At 38.7% G+C, this 22196-nt stretch overlaps 1 protein-coding gene across 1 annotated transcript; it reads left to right on the top strand.

The window, feature by feature from the left end:
- Nucleotides 1–5149: 5149 nt before the first annotated feature.
- Nucleotides 5150–14454, top strand: LOC309473968 (uncharacterized protein). Its single transcript, XM_082136262.1, has 2 exons — nucleotides 5150–5286; nucleotides 13529–14454. The coding sequence occupies exons 1-2, from the start codon at nucleotides 5231–5233 to the stop codon at nucleotides 13929–13931; spliced, it is 459 nt and encodes a 152-aa protein (XP_081992388.1). The 5' UTR covers nucleotides 5150–5230; the 3' UTR covers nucleotides 13932–14454.
- The last annotated feature ends 7742 nt before the right edge of the window (nucleotides 14455–22196 follow it).

Here is a 22196-nt window from a genome sequence, read left to right as displayed (position 1 = left end):
TATTTACAACAAACATAAAGTCCCTTTGGGTAGAGCTGTGCACAACTGGAAACAATATTGCAGTACATATTGGAACTGAACATACAACATACATATAGTACTGTAATCATTCATGCACATCCAGACGTTCCTCTCTGTCTGGCCACATAATTTCATCTACATCACAGTGAATATCATCTCTTGCAATGCAGCGAGGAAAGTATCTCCTCGAGTGGCGATTAAAAAAGATTTTTAAAAATGTGTAAAATTTGCTTGACAGATTTTGACAACTAGTTCAACATTTTTGTATGTAATGACTCAAGCAATGAAATGAGGACTATTAGTTTTATATGGAATGACTATTCAGCATTGACAAGTATAGTTCATTTTGACTGACATGACATAAGCAAATGATAATGTTATAAAACAGCAGAGAGTTGTATGAAAGCAATTGATGCATGTCCAAAAGCATTTGCAATTTGTTGGAAGGAATGAGAAACTGCTACTATGATGTGCACAAATGACTAAATGTTGTGGAGGTTGAACTAACTGTTGTGCAAATGTAAATGATGATGTGAGAAATGCACCAAAGCGACTGAGAAAAACTGTAATATTCTTCTTTAATTCCTCCATTGTACCCCTGTAATCACTCCTATCTTTCCATCTTTTTTCCTTGTTCCCACGCTTCCAGAGTTCTAGTTTCCCCTTACCACGCCCCCTTGTTTATTCCGGGGCTGCTTTCCAGTCCACTTTTAGACACGCACTTGCGAACTTACCTAAGCACTTCCCCTCAGGGGAATCCCTGCCGCCATTTTGACGTGGGAAATTTCCAGATCCTCGTTCCCTTGATTTTGACAGAGGGAGCGAGACTACTTCATATGTACACTTCAGGCACCTATATGTCCTACAATGCAGTACGATTGTGGCGTCACCACAGATCTCGTCTAATCACCACCACAACAAACAACTCTATGATATATTAATTATATATTTTTTATTTAAAACAACCCAAACACACCTATAAACATTTGGATGCTGCATTAAACAAATTCTTAAAGAGAATTTAAAAAAAATAATAAATCAACTCCATAGCTGATTCCAAGTGATCAAGGGCTTAGGACGTTCCAATTCAGCCCACCGCAGTTTCCGCCAGTAGGGGGCACTCGTGCAACGTAAGCAATGACGTACATCCAAGTGAACGAGACGGAGGTAAGTTAGCGCGTGAAGGGCATGACAATTTTGGACTGGAACGCAGCCCATGTCTAGTCCTCGATCACTAATTGTGTTCACCTGGTCCTCGTTTGCTCCACTCCCTTTATATTGGGCTTCCTTGCCGCTTGTCTTTGCTGGATCGTTGTTTTGTGTTCATGTCCAAGACCTTTCTCGAGTATTGTGTCAAATCCAGATGTGATTGTCAAAAGCTCTCTCTGTAGCCTCTTGTATCCTTACATGTTTTGATTTGGGGTTATCTTAGACTAACTTCCTGTCATGATTTTGGGGTTGTTGTCATGCTTCTGTGTATTGTCATGCTTCATGTCTGTCATGTGATTCCCTGTTTGTCATGTGATCCTGCCATGTGTCTTGTCATTGGTTTATTGTCTGATCATGGTTCACAGATGTCCCTTGTCTTGTCTTTAGTCTGAGTATTTAAGCCCTCATGTTTGTCATGTGTCTTTGTCTAGTATTAATTCCTGTAACCACTGTTGTGCGAGTTTATGTTCATAGTAGGGGTGTAGCAATATACCGGTGTTGACGATAATCGTGATATTCAAAGCATGAAATTTCGACATCGTGTTAATTTAGAGTGTGACAATATATCGGTATTGGCGATAACCACAATGTTTAAAATGAATAGGACTCTTATGATAACATGACACGTAAATACTCCAGCGCCAGTACCTGGTTGACCTCTCAGGTGGCAGTATTGCACCCGCTGACACCTGTCAAATAAGAAGACGATGCAGCGCTCGTCCTGAACTGTCCACACCCGAAAAAAGTAAGCTTGCCAGTGTTAAGAACAGAGTTCTTCGGCTTCAAAGAAAACAGCACCTTAAAGGTGGTCGCACACCGGACGAGAAGCGCAGCGCCACGTCTTTAAAATTCGAACACATTCTCTATGAGTGTAACGTACACACACCGGCGGCTGCGACGCCCAGCAACGGCTCAGGACCATGTTCAAAATCCTGCCGCGACACAGAGCGTCATTTACATCCTTTTATATTAACTTTACATTATATTTGTCTCAAATCATCGTAAATGATTTCACCCTGTGCTGCAATATACATTTAATTTTACATTAATTTACAGAAATCAGCTGCTTGAATGAAAATTGCTGATGTTATCGGATTTTCAGGTGATATTCTCAATTCATTCAGTTAACGGACGCTCTGAGGTAAAGTGTTCAGATCACAGACTCAGCAACTATTATTTAATTGTACAGTGTAATCATAACATAGTACAGACATGATCTCAATTCCATAATGTCCTTAAACAATGATATTGCTGGCCATAAACTGAGACGCGCGTGCGTGAGAGATACCTCGAGTTGTCATAGACGCGACGCGGCTATTATTTTACTAGTCATGGAATGGGAAACGTGACATTAACTGTTAACGGGTTTCTGTGTTCATATATTAATAAAGGGTGATTATTAAAATTAAGAACCCCGTTTTCTTTACTCATCTTATTTTTGTATTTGTATTTGCACTTGATTTTTTTATTCAAATCTGCTATCTGCATGACTTTATTGGCGCCGGTGCAACAATAGGTTTAAGAGCTTTTCAGTTCTTCAGGAAACCTTCAGACAGTGTTTTGCTTCAGTTTGAAACCAGATAAACTTCACATGCTTGTCTTCCTTCACAAGAATTTGCCATAGATTGAGTACGCAAGAAGTAAAAAATGCATGTGCCTTGTCTATCAGTATCCTTATGTTTGTTGGGTAAAAAAGAAAAACTATATAAACAAAGTAAAAATGAATTTGACTGATAACTACCCGAAATAGATTCTATAGATATCGCGATAAATCGATATCGTGAATTCTTTTGGCCACAATAACCGTGGTGTGAAAAATCTAACATCGTGACAGCCCTAGTTCATAGCTTTATGTCTTGTTTCATGCCACGCCATGCTTTTGTTTCATGTTTTTTGATTATTTTGTCAATAAGCTGCACTTGGGTTCTCAAGGCTTGCCTTCAGTGGATCCAATTTCCCCCACCCACGCCATGCCAAGGCCCAGGTCCGCCCACGCAATGCCAAGGCCCAGGTCCGCCCACGCCATGCCAAGGCCCAGGTCCGCCCACGCCATGCCAAGGCCCAGGTCCGCCAGGGCGGAGACAACTGTTCAGGGAACCATTGAGGCGCGGCTTCCATGGCCCTATAAGAGGCCCACTCAGGTTTGAAGAGACTCAGACTCAGGAACAGACGCGGTCTCAGGAACAGAAAGAGGCTCAGGAAGCATGGTGGCGGCCATCTCTGCTGAGGGCTCAGGTTCGGCGTGGTGGCGGCCATCTCTGCTGAGGGCTCAGGTTCAGGCGTGGTGGCGGCCATCTCTGCTGAGGGCTCAGGTTCAGGCGTGGTGGCGGCCATCTCTGCTGAGGGCTCAGGTTCAGGCGTGGTGGCGGCCATCTCTGCTGAGGGCTCAGGTTCAGGCGTGGCGGCGGCCATCTTGGCTGGAGGCGAACTCTCAGGCGACGTGTCGGCGGCCATTCTGGGAAGAAGAATCAGGCGTGGCCGATGGAGACTCCCTTTTACTGCTGCTACATCCATTTACCGGTCAGTTAATCTGTAACAATTTCGATTGAAGCAGAGGCAGAAGCAGGATCTAAGTGCAGCAGTAACATTGAATAAACAATCACAGACTAAACAAAATAAACACAGAACAAAAACCAGAACAACCTACACTTGCCACGTAAAATAACTGACAAGGAACAAGACAGAACACAGGGTATAAATAGACAGAACTAAGGCTATGTTCACACTTAGCGTCTTTTTTCAAACTGCCAGCGTCTGTTCTACATTATAACCCTATGGAGTGAACCGTTTTTTCCAAAAAGTCCTGAGCGCTTTTTTAGACGCCACCGCCGGCGTCTTTTTCTGCAGCTCAGAGCGTCTTTTTAAGTTGAAAAAAGTTCAACTTTTCTGAAAAGAACGCCCTACGTCAAGCGCCTTTTTGACAGCTGACCAATGACAAGCGAGTAGCGAGACCTGTCGTTTCCATAACAACAAGAACAACTGTCTGTCGTGCACCCACAAACGTCTTTGTGACCCCGACATTCTCCTCCCCGGTAACTTCAAAAGCCAACGCAAGAGCCAACTTTCTCTTTCTCTACATTTTTTGCATCACACAGCACTAGGCTACTGTTGCAGCTCTTGTTATAGCAACAAAAGACGCGCTCGGCTGCTATTTGTAACCGAACGCTGCCAGCGTTTTTTTTTTTGCTAAAAAAACGCCGTTGTCAACTTTTTCTTGTCAAAAAAGACGCTAAGTGTGAACATAGCCTAAAGAGGCAAATTAACAAGACACACCTGAACTGAACTAACCAATCAATAAGTAACTATAGAAACAAACAGGCAGGGGCGGAGGAAGACTAAACTGAACTAATGGACAGAACACAGACAAAGACAGAAATCAAAACAGGCCGACAACATAACAGGTAGGCCTACCCTGATTTCTTTTCCCCAACATTTTTCAGTCAGTCAGTCTCCTGCTCTTCCACGAAATTCATCGTTAGAGATATAGATAATTAACAAAATTGCATGTTTTTGTGGTTTTTATTTTCATTTAAATCTCAGGAATACAACTAATATAAATATTAGAATTATTCATACAACAGGGGCCTATATAGTATAACTGCTGGATTTTTTGGGGAGCCCCCTGGCAGCGGGGGCCCCTATAATTGTCACCACCTTTCACCCCACTAGCAACGGCCCTGTTTGTATACCTGTGGAAGTGCAGGAGTGAGACACCTCACTGGGAAGGGACCTTTGACCCTAGTATTTACTTTTGATGTTCCTAGTGTCAGCTAGTGATGAATAGAAGGATATGCAACAATGGGTCCCTTATCTAGGAATGTGCACCGGAAAAGGAAACCTGCTAATTAGGACCTTAAGACTAGTATAAAGGTGGCCCAGCTCTTCAGACGTACAGCTGTCACTCACTCTACAGCGTAACTTCTGTGCGGTGACTGGGCCTTCTTGCAAGAATAAATACTTTTTAAAAGACCATTGGATTGATAGTGTCTCTTACGCAGTGATGATGATGATGGGTTCAGGATCTACAGATCAATCAGGTTCAGATTCAGACTCCAGGTAAAGTAAATCATTCGTAACACTTTAATGTTCCTTCATTAATGAATAACTACATAGAACAAATGAGTAACACACTATTAACATTCAAAATATTAACTCTGATTAATGAATAAGTAAGTAATGGCGCTCAGTTGAATGTGGAAGTTCACTATAGCTAATCAGTAACCTCCCAGAGAACTACTATATACAGGTTCATAATTCATATTAATAATGCATAATTTATAATATAAGGTAATGGTAACCCATTAGTAATGACTCAAGTGTTACTACATCCTTCTAAAGGAACTACTAATTATTTGGATCAGTATCTAAAGTAAAAAACATGATAACTATAATATTGACTGAAGTCATTGTAAGCTTTTTGCAACATTTTGAATAGTAATTCCTTCCGATGGATTTGGTAACACTTTAGTCATTACTAGTGTGTTCCCATGATTTTCAATTTAGAATACTGATCCAAATTATTAGTAGTTCCTTTATAAAGATGTAGTCCCTGCATGCTGAAAAAAATTGATATATAGGCTACAAAGTATACTTGCAGCTAGACTAATTATCAGTATACTTCAAGTGTGTTAATGATTAGTTAACTTGAAGTGTGCTATTTTGAAACAATCAATTTTGTACTAAGTATATTTTAGTAGTAATTAAATTGTAGCAAAGCATAACTTTGATGTGTATTTAGTGTACTTTCGTGTATTGAATTGGAACAACTTCAAGTATACTTAGTAGCCTATACATTAAGTATATGCCTGTGTAGGGACTAATTACATGCTTGATTAGTGATATTAAGTGTACTTTATTTGTGTTACAAGTACATTACAAACTCATTATGAGTGTCTTCGAAACATACAAGCAATATACCCAGGTGAAAAATAAATATATTTAAATTGTACTAACTAAATGTGTATTAAATGCATTATTTTGAAACAACTTCAAGTTAAGTGTATTTCAAGATATGCTTAAGATCAATTTTAAGCTATTTGCACTACATTTTAATATATTAAATTGTGCTAAAATGGAACCAGTTCAAGTACATTATGTAACATCACTACTGGGGTACAATGACGCATTCATTTTTTTTTCTCTTTCGCGCAGGTCATGTTTTGAATGACGATGTCCTGTAGCTTACTAATGTAAATAAATAAAAATGTATACAAAAATGTGATGTCCGACTCGTTTTATGAAGAAGAAAGCCTTAAGTTTTCAAAAAGCATTAGACATATGACCCACTATTCTGCTTCATAAGTACCATGTTGACGATATGACATGATGTGGTTTAATGTAGCCTACCTAAGGGACTGTTTGTGTTTTATTTAAGGGGCTATACCAGAGGAGTTTTGAGATCTACAGTCAAAATAGACTTGACCCTCCCTTCACCAGCAATACATTTTTCTACGACCCTCCAAAATGATTGGATTTTATTGTTTTATGATTGTTATTTATGCAAACAGCAACTAAAACTTACCAGCAACTTCTGAGGGCAGTATCTTCATCTCTTCGAGTCTGCTTCGACTTCGACTTGAAAAGCTTGGCTCTGATTGGTCAAATTGAATATAGCTGAACTGAAAAATAAGTGCTGTTACACTTTGCCAAAAATACGACAGGCACAGACAAGTAAAGTTAATGTAATACAAATCTTACCTAGAATCACAATATAATGAGGTTCCAAATGTCACACGCCATGCAAACTTGAAGAAGCTGGGTAAAATTAAAAACAACACTACGTTTTCTATTAAATAGTTCCCTGCCAAAAATAAAAATCTAAATTCTGTCATGATCACTCATGCTTAAGTAGTTCCAAACTGTGGTGTCCTGTTATTCAGTGCAATACTTACTGAGATCACTAGGGGGGAGTAGGTTTAAGAGGGAAATACGAATAGAAGATGGGTAGAAAAAGAAGGATGAACACGAGGTGTGTGTTAAGAGAATGAGCAATAAAGAGAAACATGTAACCCGTTCACCTGCTGTGGCCTGGCTTCGTATTGATACCTAGAACACTACAAAAACCATTTAAGACTTTCGTTCATCTTCGAAAGAAAATGTAAAGGTCATCAGCTGGAGTGCCCTTGAGAGCCACCTGAGGGCACTCCACATCAGACTATTTCTGTCAGGACCACTATCGTCATATATGATTGACAATTAGCATACAATTTGGATTGGCGGTATGGTTCCGTTCTGGGCGAGAACTCCCTGCGCATCCGTGCAGCCTAGCATGGATAAGAGCAGGGAGAGCACCAATAACCCCCCTTGGGGTAAACAGAACAGAACCAACATGAATGTATTGCAGATATCATTAATTCAAGATTTTAAAGTACGACATAATTTGAGAATTTATTCTGATTCGAAGGGAATCAGAATGCCAAATCCTGACTGACGAGAGGAGGAGCTGGGGATGGAGGAGGGTAATTCGCTCCTGAGAAACGCGATAGTTGCTGATAATACTGAAGCAGCTTATATATGTATACGGTGATAGGCGTCGTATTCCTATAGGTAGATGTGGATCAGCTGATAGTCAGCTGACGCGAGCTTGACTAACGTGACCTGCCAGAACTAACGCTACGCTTGATTTCTGTCAGGACCACTATCGTCATATATGATTGACAATTAGCATACAATTTGGATTGGCGGCATGGTTCCGTTCTGGGCGAGAACTCCCTGCGCATCCATGCAGCCTAGCATGGATAAGAGCAGGGAGAGCAGCAATAACCCCCCAAAACACAACCATATGCCAATATCCCCCAAAACCAACTGACAGCGCAATCTGGATGCTTTATAGTTACGGGAGTGAGCCAAGGCAACAAGCATGTTGCCAATACCTGAAAAGCTTGAGCAACAGCATGTTACCAACAATACTGGAAAGCCTTAAGCAACAAGTATGTTGGCCTTACCTGGATGACCTAAACGAGTATGATGCCAATACCCGCATAAGCCATAGCAACAAGCATGTTGTCAATACCCGAAATCCTTAGCAGTAAACATGCATATTGCAATGAATGACATACCACCTGAAATGAAAAAGTAAAAATTGTGATATCAAAAATGTATCAGCTGCTGCTTGTTGTATATCCGCAGTCCAGTTCCAGTTTCGTTGAGTGACGACTGTAAATGACATCATGACCTTGTTATACTTGGATGTAGTTTACTTCTGTAGAAAACAAGAAAAAAAAATTTTTTTTGTTATTTGATTTTTAACATCTCCCCACACTGGAGCAAGCAAGACGCATTGCAACAAGCGTGTTGCTGTAGCCAATTTAACCATTGTACGGGATCTATTGGGGGAAGCTTACACCCCTAGCAGCAGCAGCAACAACTGATACAACAAGCATATTGTGTAAATCGCAGAACCATTGCTAAAACTGGTGTAATTTGGCAGGTGAAGCATACACCCTACAGCAATAGCTCAGACTAGCAACAACAACTGGTACAAAAGCATGTTGTATAATCACAGAACCATTGTTAACACTAGTGTAGTTTGGCAGGGGAAGTATACACCCTACAGCAATAGCTCAGACTAGCAGCAACCAAACTGATACAACTAGCATGTTGTATAACCATAGGACTAGTATTAAACCTAGTGTAGTCCGATCGGAGAAGCATACATCCTCTAGCTCGAGTCATATGCAGTGCGCAGCTAAGCTATGAATACAGTGTGCTTCCTCATTCATGAACATGATTACTGCTCCCGTCCTACGGATTCCATTGGCTGTGGAGGTGAAGATGGCGACTCCCATGATTTCACACTCCTTTACAGGACCATCAAACTATGGTGTTGTTAGTGTTGAATACCAGACCCCTGCGGTGAATGTACTGTGTGCCAAGTATGTTACTGATATCTAGATAGCTTTAGCCACAAGCATGTGGTAACTTTAAAGCAGCACGTTGCAATAATCGAATAGAATAAAGAACGAGCATTTTCCAATACAACCAGATAAGCATAAAACAACGCTTGAGCACTACGGCATGCGCTGAGGACAGTATGCGCTATAGCAGTGTTGCTGAAAAGACATCTTATTGCTGATACCTGATAAGCTTAGCACAGCATGTGACACAATGACACCAGATATAAGCCTAAAACACGCCATGTTCCAAATAACGACTGGACTAAATAACCTTAAAAGTTCAACAACCATGTTCCCAATAGCAACTAACAGCTTTTAATGCAAGCAGTTTTCAAATAGCCACTAGATAGGCCCAGCCTTAGAACAAGCAGTGTTTCAATAACTTTTATTTATTTATTTATTTTATTTATTTTTTTACTTAATATAAGTTACACAGCTTTTATAGAACCATGTTGAATGTCAGCCTATAAAAATGCAAGCTCTTAAAAATAAAAGAAATATAAGAATGCATTCAAATGCAAGCACGGTATACAATACACTGTAGCTTTAAGAACGACGTGTTTCCAAGAACTAGATAGACCAAGCGTGTCCAAAGTGACTCAACTGAATTGTGACTGTTTACTGTCTTTTTTAAAGCTGTGCCACAGCAGAATATTTCCGTTTGCACCATGAATTGTTAATTCATATCAAGCAGCTGCTTGAATCTGTGCTGCATAGTGCTAAAAGCACAGCCTGTGCAACGCGATCAGTTGCCAATGACAACACATAGTAACGCACATAGCCAATATGATCGCGTAAGCCTAGCAAGAGCATTTTAATGAAAACGACTAAGTTAGATTAGCCCGCCCAAGCCACACGTATAGCATTAGCAACAAGCATGTTGCCAAAACCCTGATAGATTTTAGCAATGAGCAAAAAAGGACTTAGCTTAGCTTTGTGAAGACTTTCAGAGATGAATGGAGAATGAATCACGTCGAGTCCTGTGTCAATAATGCAGCGATGCGAGCAGCAATGCAGACTGAGGTCACTCCAAATCAGGGAACTTATGATCAATGCGGCAAATCTCGTGTTCAAGTTTAAGATGAATCTGAGGTGAAATCCTTGTGGGGAAAGAATTCCTCTTGCTAAATTCCTGATTGCATGATTCCTTGTGAGATGATGTTGTTTGCCTGCCGAATTTCGCCATTTAATTCGCTCCTGAGAAACGTGATAGTTGCTGATAATACTGAAGCAGCTTATATATGTATACGGTGATAGGCTTCGTATTCCTATAGGTAGATGTGGATCAGCTGATAGTCAGCTGACATGAGCTTGACTAACGTGACCTGCCAGAACTAACTACGCTTCATGATTTTTCACTCACAACTACGTTACCCATAATTCACTGCCCGGACTCATCATCCCTGATTATCACATTCACCTGTGTCTCATTATATTGTTTAGTTCACCCCATATAAGCCTGGTTCACCTCATCATACAAGTCTTGTATGTTATTCCACTGCATTTCTGAGCGTTTCCTTTGTTGTTTTTGTTCCTGGTTCTTGATCTCTGCCCGTGTCCTGGTTTTCCCGTTCCTGCCTCACCCTCTGGATTTGTCTGTTTGTTTGGATTGCCTGCCTGTGTATGACCTTTGCCTGGATTCTGATTACGATTTTGATTTACTTTAATAAACTGCATTTGGATCTTCAACCTTCGTGTCTCGGAGCAGTTCATAACAGAAAAACTGACATATTTGAATGAAACCTGAGAGATTTACATCCCTCCGATAAACGATTCACCAAATCTGTTCACGTTTCAAAAAGTTAATCGCAAAAAAAATCACCTAATCCATACGAATCGCGTGGTTTCCTCCTAGTCCTCTAAAGAGACACGATCGCTCTATATATTTTTTAACAGTTTAAATTTAGACTTCTAAATCTAATCACATTCAAGTAACATATACACACGCACCCACAGCATATCCGATAAACAGAAGCTCTGAGTGAGGCGCGAGGCGAGCTCATTATATCATAAGAACCAATCACAACCATTTCAGTGCTAGTACAAACGTATCATTTAATGGACAACAGCCTTTTAAGTAGCCTTTTACAAGTATCCTACAAACAAGTAAAAGTGAACAACATTAATTTTAAGTATTCTTATTGCAATGCTTAATAATCGTTGACAAATGTTTCTAATACATTATAAGTTGGTACATTGTAAATGTAAAAAAAAAGTTTATAAATGATAAATACATAAATATTTAAAATATGTTGCAGTAGGCCTAAGTGTTTATAAAGTACATATATTTTAAACACACTAAAAGCTTAATCATTTTGCGAAGTACTCATAAAATGTATTTTAAGTAAGAGCAACATAAGTATGTTTTCTTAAAATACACTAAAACTTCACTAAAAGTATGCTTGTGTTTAGCATATTTCTTAAAAATGTAACTAAGCATATATTTTTTCCCAAAGTACTTGTATAGTGTACTTTTTAGAAATATATTAAAAGTATGCTTGTGTTTAGCATATTTATTAAAAGTATAACTAAGCATATATTTATTGCCAATGTACTTATAGTGCACTTGTTAGAAATATATTAAAAGTATGCTTGTTTTTAGCATATTTCTTAAAAGTGTAACTAAGCATATATTTATTACCAATGTACTTCTAGTGCACTTTTTAGAAATATATTAAAAGTATGCTTGTGTTTAGCATATTTATTAAAAGTGTAACTAAGCATATATTTATTGCCAATGTAGGCTACTTATAGTGCACTTGTTAGAAATATATTAAAAGTATGCTTGTGTTTAGCATATTTATTAAAAGTATAACTAAGCATATATTTATTGCCAATGTACTTCTAGTGCACTTTTTAGAAATATGTTAAAAGTATGCTTGTTTTTAATTATTAAAGGAATCGTATGTAAGAAATGTATTTCAATTAATCATAAAATGGCCCTGATATGTCACTAGACATTAAGAAATCATGTTCATTTTAAATACTTATATCACTGACAACAGTAGTCCGGCCAGGATATTGTCATTTAAAAGTGAAGTTGCAGCCCTCAACTGATGTTGATGTTGTCATGTTGTGTTTTGGCCTGAAGCTCCACCCTCCACCTATCTACCAATCATGAAGTCAGTAGTGTTTCGGCATCCAGGTTGCCAGCTCTGCTCTAGTTACCACAGCTGCAGCTACAAACGTGTCGGATAAAAAATGCCAGCCTATCTGGCAACCTGGAGTCAGGGGGGAGGGGGAGGGGATACACCGCTCTACAGTCATTTGAAAGTGATTGCAGTACCAGTTTTGGCCACAATCGTTCATACGGTTCCTTTAATAAAGTGCAAATAAATACACTTAATTTTCTGAAGTTTATTTTTCTAAATTATATTTTTAGAAAGTATACTAAAGTACAATTATTTTAAAGCGTGTTAAAAGTTGCATTGTGAAAATAGGTAAAAGCATGATGCTAATATACTTTTAATATATTTAAAGATAGTACAATTTTTGTTAGTATATTTGCAATGTACTATTGAAAAAGGGAATATATTTCAAATACAATAAAGTATACTTTTTTTCTACTAGGGGTAACAGTCATTACTATCCAAAACCTTAAAAAAAACCTTCAAAGCTTACAATGACTTCAGTCAATAGGGAGTTATGTTTTTCACTTCCAAATTATTAGTAGTTCCTTTAGAAGGATGTAGTAACACTTGATTTATTACTAATAGGTTACCATTACCTTATATTATACATTATGCATTATTAATATTAATTATGAAGCTGTAGTTCTTAGTCTTCAGTGAGGTATGAAAAATAGTTATTGATTAGCTAGTGAACTTCCACATTCAACTGAGCGCTAATACTATAACTCATTCGTTAATCAGAGTTTCTTGTTAGTTAATAGTGCGTTACTCATTTGTTCCTGTGTAATTATTCATTAATAAAGGAACAGTATTCGAAAGTGTTACCGATTCTTTATATGTGACCCTGGACCACAAGAAATTGAAATTTGAAATTGAGATTTATACAAAGCTGATTAAATAAGCTTTCCATTGATGAATGGTTTGTTAGGATAGGACAGTATTTGGCCGAGATACAACTATTTGAACATCTGGAATCTGAGGGTGCAAAAAATCGAAACACTGAGAAAATCTCCTTTAAAGTTGTCCATATATGTTCACGCTTGTGCAGCATTCACTCACAAAAATACATGTTTTATATATTTACGATAGGAAATGTACTAAATATCTCCATGGAACATGATCTTAATATCCTAATAATTTTTGGCATAAAAGAAAAATCGATCATTTTGACCCATACAATGTATTGTTGGCTATTGCCACAGACTCGTGACTGGTTTTGTGATCCAGGCTTCCAGGATCCAGGCTTCATTTATCTCACTTTTGTCTTTGCAGGGCCGACATGGACCGAGAGGAACGGTTTAAAGAGGCTCTTAAGCGCTATGTTTCTCGTCTGCCATTTTGTGCAAACTCTCTGCAAAGACAGATCTCTGAGCTGGAGGCCGTGGCTGCAAGCCTGGATAAAATACACAAATGGATCGACCAGATCATCGGAATGTCGGTAGTAGTGGCGGTCGTAGCGGGAGTCCTGCTAGCTCCTTTGACTATGGGTGTGTCTCTAGCGTTCGCCCTGCTCTGGGTCGGGGTCGCGCTCGCCGACAGGGTCACCGGCGCATCGGCCGCCATCACCGAGAGAGTCACAAATCAGGTGGAGTCGATCTTGAAAGAGTACCAAAGTGTGATGAACGACATTGAAGTTTACTTGAAAGATATCAACTCAGAGATGGAGAAGGTGTGAGGGTGAAATCTGCAAAGATCGTGAGGCTAGTCGAGATCGCAGGCGGGACGTCGGGTGCTCTCAGCTTGATGAACAGATCCTCCGGTGTTATTCAGGGGTTCGCACTCGGCATGGATTTGTTCTTCACTGATAAAGATTCCCAAAAGTTCAAGAAAGAGGCAAAGACCAAATTCGCACAGCAGATCTGTGAGGTGGCAGGACAGATTCAGGCCGGTCTGACAGAGCTGTTGGGCATGAGAGATAAACTACAGTCAGAAGGGATATGAGGAGTGATGGGTGTGGTGTTAAATATATATATCTTGCATATTGTATAATGGTGAACGAATTGTTGCTTCATTAATGGTGGCTAGAGGGCAGTCTCGTGCACTTTCTCATGTATACTCTCGTGTAGCCGTGTATTCTTATGCTGTATATGTCAAATATTAATACAAACTTTTTCCTGAAGTTGAATTGCTGTTTGATTTAATTTCATGTGTATTTTAATGCATTCTTTCCCCAATTCATAGTAAATAATCTGATCATACGAGCAGGAATAATCATTTAAAGTATGAATGACCTATTTGCCAACCTTGGCTTTATATAATCACTTTTAAAATCAGTTATTTATTTGTATTATCTATTTAATTTAACCCCGATTCCTTTCTTCTTCCTCTCTGAGCTCATCGCACCCCTAGTGAAAAAAAGTATACTTTATTGTATTTTAAATATATTCCCTTTTTTACAATATTACATTGCAAATATACTAACAAAAATGTTACTTTCTTTAAATATATTAAAAGTATATTAGCATCATGCTTTTACCCAGAGGTGGAAAGAGTACTGAAAATTTGTACTCAAGTACAAGTACCGTTACATTGCTGAAATAATACTCAATTACAAGTAAAAGTACTGGTGTCAAAAAAGTAATTAAGTAAAAGTACAAATTACTCTTCTCAAAAACTACTCAGAGTACTAGTTACTAATTACTTTTTAGCTGGCGATAGTTAATGCATTACCAATAAAAATATTCAACAAAATCATAGATTTATGTAGAAAATAGCTACTTTTAACACGTTTTTACCTTATTGTCAAAGCCAAAGGACATTAATTAGTGGATACTGGAATTTCTAACTTCAATATGACACCTTGAAATATGTCAATATTCAGTAGGCCTAGCCTATAATTTTTAATACCATCGGGAAAACTACTACATACTAAATATTTTAATATCAAAATTTTTGTCCATCCATTTTGTCAAGGCAATCATTATTTTCAAGCATTGAAAAGCACAACACTCATTGTAACAGTAATCTATTTGAATGGAAAAGTTTAATTCAAGTCTTCTAAAGAGACACGTCCACTTTATAAGGTGAGATTTTAATTTAGGCTTTTGTTTACATATTTAAACATTGATCAATAACCATTACAATAATCTAATATTTACTCACTCAGTGTATTTGTCTTTACAATAGGGTAACGTGAACTGTTGCAATAGCTCACACACAGCACAAGGAAGCTTGATTTCAATTCAAACTGAATTTAATTTGCAAAAAGACTAGATTTTTCATAACTTTTGACAGCGTTTAATTCAAGAGCATGGAGAGATTGGAGCTGGACGTCATTTGAGTCTGCAGTGAGAACCACTTGGAGAGATTCGCGATTACACATGATATGACACACAGTCCGAGAGCGCACACTCAATATCCGAGTCCAGTTCGTTCGTATATTTGAGAGCTCGCGTCCAGTTTTCTGCGATTACATGAATGTGCCCTCGCGTTATAATATTGTTCGTGACATTTGCCATTAAAATATGCCATAGAAACTTGCAGGTATTAATAAAATTATGCGTAATAGGCCTAACGTTACCTGCAATCCCGCGCTGAGAGGAGGCGGGTGTGTCAAACTCGCTGTCGTTGAGATGAGAGAATGAGAACACGCAGCTGGTAAAATATAGATATTTTGACAGTACTACTATGTAGTTTGTTGTTCCAAACTTTCAGTCCAGCCATTAATCACTCTGAGCTCCTCGCCTCCTTCATGATCAGCTCTTCAAAACCTGCTGCGACTGCGGCGGCTTTCATTCAGTCCAAATATCAGGGGTTTTATTGGTCCGTTTACGATCGAATATTTTTATTGGCTACCGAAATGCCATTCAAAGATTTGAATATCAATTCAAATTGTAGGCTACTCAGTAACGAAATGTGATTTTACAAGTAGCGAAGTAGATTACTTATCTTAATATGTACTTGAGTACAAGTAAAATTACAGATTTAAAAATATACTCAAAAAAGTACAAGTAGCCTACCCAAAAAAACTACTTAATTACAGTAACGTGAGTAGTTGTAATTCGTTACTTCCACCTCTGCTTTTACCTATTTCCACAATACAACCTTTAACACACTTAGTAACAAAAATAGTACTTTAGTATATTTTCTAAAAATATATTTTCTAAAAATATAATTGAAGTGAAAATTCTGTTTACTTTTTAAAAGTGTATTTATTTGCACTTTATTAAAAGTATATTTTAGGTATAGGCTATTTTAACTGTGTGCTGGAAATGATTGTAACAATGCATTGAAAGAATACTTTCAAAATACACTAACCCTACCCCTAAACCTACCCATCACAGAACACTTTCTGCATTTTTACATTTCCAAAAAAACCTCATTCTGTATGATTTATAAGCTTGTTTACCCATGGGGACCTCTATTTAGGTCCCCACTGTGACACGAGTCCCCATGAGTCTGTGTGCATTCAGGTTGAAGTCCCCACTGGGATAGAAAAACAGGTACACACACACACACACACACACACACACACACACACACACACACACACACACACACACACACTCTCTCTCTCTCTCTCTCTCTCTCTCTCTCTCTCTCTCTCACACACACACACACACACACTCTCTCTCTCTCTCTCTCTCTCACACACACACACACACACACACACACACACACACACACACACACACACACACACACACACACACACACACACACACACACACACACACACACACACTCTCTCTCTCTCTCTCTCTCTCTCTCTCTCTCTCTCTCTCTCACACACACACACACACTCTCTCTCTCTCTCTCTCTCTCTCTCTCTCTCTCTCACACACACACACACTTCCTGTCTAGCTACTGTCATAATAAAAGGCGAAAATGCCACAAATATATATATTTTTTTAATAAAAAATATAAATACACTTATGGTATATTCCTTGTATGTTTCGAAGACACTCGTAATGAATTTGTAATGTAATTGTAACACAGATAAAGTACACTTTAATATCACTAATTAAACTCGTAGGCTAATTAATCCCTTCACAGGCATATACTTAAATTATACTAAGTAGGCCTATACTTGAAGTAGGACAAATGCTGAAAAAAAAATGAATGAGAAAAATGGCGTATGAGGTGGTTTGGCAGACTGAAGGAGTTGGTGCAAATCAAAATAATGCATGGCACTACGGTTTGTTGGGCTCCGTGTTGTTCGTGTTGTTTTATAAAGTATTGGTGGTGACTACTTTTCTAAACATCTTGAAGAAAAAACAGCCATGCCTATCCAAAGCACAATGGAGCGTAAGACGTAAGAAAGCTCTCCTAAGCAAGGGAAAACGCCACTCCTCTCATCATCATTCAAAGTTGGTAAACGTTTTTATTTTATTTGGATTTTGCGGCGGAGTGTTGTTGCTTTCGACGGTGCAAATGTACATCAAAGCGAACATTTTAGCAGAAGAGTCGTTTGAAGGATCCCAGTACCTCCAAAGTACAAACATGTTTGGATATGGACACGGTCAATTTATCATCTTTTCTGCAATTTTAGACAACGGGGTTGCAAGAACCGTTCGCATCATTAAACCAGACATACCATATACTCGAAAGAAAAAGATGCTAGCCGATTGGACAAAAACTACTAAAGTGCTATGTCTGCTAATGCTGTTAGCCGGTGAAATTCACCTCAATCCAGGTCCTGTTGCGCACGGTAACATCTCGCGGACGCCAAGGCCATCGGCAGCCATTGCAGCTCGGTCCATACTGGAGGTGGAGATGACACAGGTGAAGGACACCGCCCGGTTGGGTACGCTACCTTCCCACGTCTCAAACACCGCTGCGGATGTTCTCCTTTCCGTGATGGGTGCGTTGTTGCCAGAGGGAAGTTGCGCCCCGGAGCCCAGAGAGGAGCGTGCAGGGGGACTGGTGCCGGTGAGCGGGGCTGAACCGGCGCTACACTTTCCAGCGCAAGAGGAGAGGAGAATTTCATCGCAGGAGGACTTACTACTGCGCGTGTGCCCTGTTCCGGTGGCAAGGTTGTCCAGCCTTGACAGTGGAACATTGTCCAACATCATGGAGAAGCAAGTGCAGAAGGACTTGGGAAATCATTGTCGGAATGAAGGACAGATGTCTGATACATTTTTAAAAGCAGTGAGTAAACATGAATCTTACCAGTTTTTTTCCACGGTGAACCATGCAAAAATTCTATGGGATAGCAAAAGTAAACCTAAGGGTATTTTTGGAGCGCATTTGAACATTAGGAGCCTGTTGCCAAAGCATGATGAGGTTAAATCGCTGTTAATGGACTCGAATTTACACTTTTTAGGCCTGAGTGAAACATGGCTTCATAGTGGGATTCAAACTGGTTTAATCGATATTCCAGGTTACAAATGTTATAGAAATGATAGGAAAACTGGAAGAGGAGGAGGAGTGGCACTTTATTTAAGAGATTTGACATGCACAGAAGTCACTTTTGATCATGAATTAAATATCGAATATATTTGTGTTGAAATATCATTATCACCAAGTATGCATTTTAAAATTGTGGTTTTATATAATCCTCCTTCTTTTAAAGATGTATTTTATGATGAGTTGAGTAAATTGATGAAATTGGTGGCCCATAAGTCCGAAGTTATTGTACTAGGTGATTTTAATATAGATTGGTCTAATTCTGGTAAAAGGAAAAAACTCAAAACCTTAATGACTAAATTTGATTTCACCCAAATAATCAAGGGTGCCACAAGGATCTCAAAATCTTCTAGGACACAAATAGACCTAATTTTTTCGAACAAGGATGATCGGATTTGGAAATCATATAATTTACTAACTGGTTTGTCTGATCATAACATGATTCTCGTTGCCCGAAAATTATCAAAAAAACGTCTGCTAAATATAAACAAAGCACAATCAAATATACTAACCATTCTAAAGCGTGATTTTCCTGCTGTCGATAATGAATTAAATGCTTTTGACTGGAGTACAACTATGGACAATGATGATGTGCATAGCTGCTGTAAAGAGGTAATGAATAAGGTTGAAGGGATCATTTCTAAATTTCTTAAAAAGCAAAAGCATTTGAAAAAGAGAACACTACCCTGGATTAATGAGGAGTTGAAAAAACTAATGAAAGAAAGAGATTTGGCTCTGAAAAAATCTGTTAAGACCAAATTAAGTAGTGATATAAACATTTTTAAAAGTCTAAGAAATCGAGTCACTAAAAATATAAGAAAAGGAAAAGCGGAGTATTACATTGCAACAATAACAGAAGCTAAGGGAAGCCCTCTCATGATGTGGCAGCAAATAAATGGTATTGTGAAACCGTCAGGCAAATCAAAGACCATTCATGAGCTTAGAATTGGAGGAAGGCAGATTAGGGACAGTAAACAAATAGCACTGGAATTTAATACGTTTTTTGTTTCGTCAGTGGAAGAACTGGTGCAACAAGTTAATGCAGAACAGCAACTAAAATTCACTAAACATCAATCAATAGATCAACACTCTTCATTCTCACTTCAGCAGACCACTGAAGCAAAAGTGCTTGAAGCAATAAATTCACTTAATAACAGCTATAGTAAGGATCTTTTTCACATAAATACAGTTTTTTTGAAACGAAATAAAAACAGTTTTGTAAAGCCGCTGACACACTTGATCAATGTGTCTATTCAGAGCGGACAATTCCCCACACCTTGGAAACAGGCAAAAGTTATGCCATTATTTAAGTCAGGAACACCTGACCAGGCATGCAATTATCGGCCAGTAAGTATTTTGCCTGTATTTTCAAAGGTGTTAGAAAAAATTGTGTATGGTCAGCTTATGGCTTTTATACAATCAAATAACATTTTACACCCATTACAATTTGGCTTCCGTCCTCAATACTCCACCGAAACTGCAAATTGCTTTTTTGTGGAACAACTCAAACGTGCAATAGATAGTGGAGAAATCGTTGGTGCCGTCTTTTTGGATCTCAAAAAGGCGTTTGATACTCTAAATCATGACATTCTTATCCATAAACTGTCTAATTTTAACTTCACATCATTAACTTTACAGTGGTTCAAATCATATCTTGAACTGAGAGACCAGTGTGTGGTGGTCAATAATGAAATGTCTACATTTTTAAAAATGAATACAGGAGTACCGCAAGGGTCCATTCTTGGGCCAGTGCTTTTTACACTGTATATTAATGATCTGCCAAACTCATGTCCTACAGCAGGATTTCAGATGTACGCTGACGATGCAGTGGTTTATGTGCGAGGGAAAAGTGTACATGCAGTTTCTGATGAACTGGCAAAATACCTGCAAACTGTGGCGGTGTGGTTTCAAAATGCAGGTCTGACACTGAATGTTGAAAAGACTATGTCTGTTTGCTTTGCCTCAAGATTCAAGTCCATATCAGAAGAACTAAATTTATCGATTAATGGCCATAAGATCCAGCAGGTCTCAGAGGTCAAATACCTGGGCCTTGTACTTGACTCTCAACTTAAATTTGACAGTCATATAAAAAAAATCTGTCGTGTAGCCAAAGCAAATCTTTACACATTCAGATTGATCAGGGACTACCTACCATCTCATGCTGCTCACACTTTCATGCACGCCATGATCTTCTCGCATATGAGTTACTGCATCTGCTCATGGTCACAGGCTACTGTTACTACAGTTAAGCCACTTCAAATGATTTATAACAGAGCAGTTAAAATCCTAGATAGGAAGCCCATTAGGTCACATCATTGTGTTAGTCTGAGGAATTTAAACATTTTATCTTTTGCAAATTTCACTAAATTTTCGATGTTGAAGCTGATGCATAAATGTTTAAATCAGCAAGCCCCACAGGTCTTGAGTGAGTGCGTAGTTTCTCTCAGGGCTGTGGGTTCAAGGACTAGAGGAGCTCAGAACGGGAACTGTCAGATCCCGAAATGTAATACTTCATTCGGACAATCAGCTTTTTCTGTACAAGGCACTAAAGCCTGGAATTGTTTACCCACTGAACTGAAAGGAGAGTCAAACTGGGTCCTTTTCAAACACAAACTTAAAGACTCTTTAATCAGAGGTCAGAAATGTGACCACTGACCAAGGCCGCCTTAATGCACGGGCTTACCTGGGCTGAAGCCCAGGGGCCTCCCAAGTTCAGGGGCCTCCCATGTTCAGGTTCATGATGAGCTGAAAAGGTCATATTGTTTTGTAACTTGTCAGATTTTGTCGCTGTATGTCGCTAGTCTCTATACTGTGAAGTCACTTGTGGGCGTTGGTAGTGCTGTCGCTCTAATGTTATTGGTAGACTACTCGTCTGGCCATATCTATACAAAACATATTTTAACTATATTATTTAAATTTGACTAGGAATTAGGCTCGAAAGAAACAGTATGCTGTTCGGGAGAGTGTTTTTATATTACCACACAGCAGTGTTCAGTGGATTAAATAATTTACTAGATTAACGATCGATCAATCTATAAATTAAAGTCATAAATTAATAAAACGTCATCCGAATTTGACAAATAATACATTTTCTTGTCCCTAATAGTCAACATAATGCAGGGGAAACTGTAAAATGAACTGCAGCAGTGCTAAACTTGCATCGTAAAACTACAACACTCGATCTATAAATGTGTGAATGAAACTCACTGAGACTGTCGACAGTTTCTTTTCCATGCATCATTTTATTATATCCATGTTTGTGGTTAGTTACAGTCAAATCATATAAAACAGTGAAATTGCCCTTGAACTCTTCGGTCTTGCCTGCACTGCACTCGAGACGGTGACCGGAGCTGAGCTCCACTGAAAGGCTTCTTTCCTATTGGTTGTCGCTCGCAAAAATCGCTTCTCATTTGCATAAAGTTGAAATTTAGTTGCTGCGTGTGATTGTTAAATAAAGTGTCTTGTGTTTATGCTCAAGTGGGCTCAGTGATATGTTAATAACAATATTATGGTGTTTTCTGGCTCAAAGAGGGAAAACTCACTGTTGTAGGTCTCAAAAGAAACTAATGCATTTTGTGATGTAGATTACCTA

Source organism: Leuciscus leuciscus, assembly GCF_965113295.1.
Source record: "Leuciscus leuciscus genome assembly, chromosome: 14".
NCBI classification, from domain to species: Eukaryota; Metazoa; Chordata; class Actinopteri; order Cypriniformes; family Leuciscidae; genus Leuciscus; species Leuciscus leuciscus.
This window is presented reverse-complemented; position numbering and strand designations above follow the sequence as displayed.

Excerpts from the sequence above, each read along its gene's own strand:
- LOC309473968 (XM_082136262.1), top strand. The coding sequence starts at position 5,231 with ATGATGATGATGGGTTCAGGATCTACAGATCAATCAGGTTCAGATTCA. Across the intron at positions 5,287-13,528 it reads GGTTCAGATTCAGACTCCAG|GGCCGACATGGACCGAGAGG; the intron begins GTAAAGTAAATC and ends TTGTCTTTGCAG.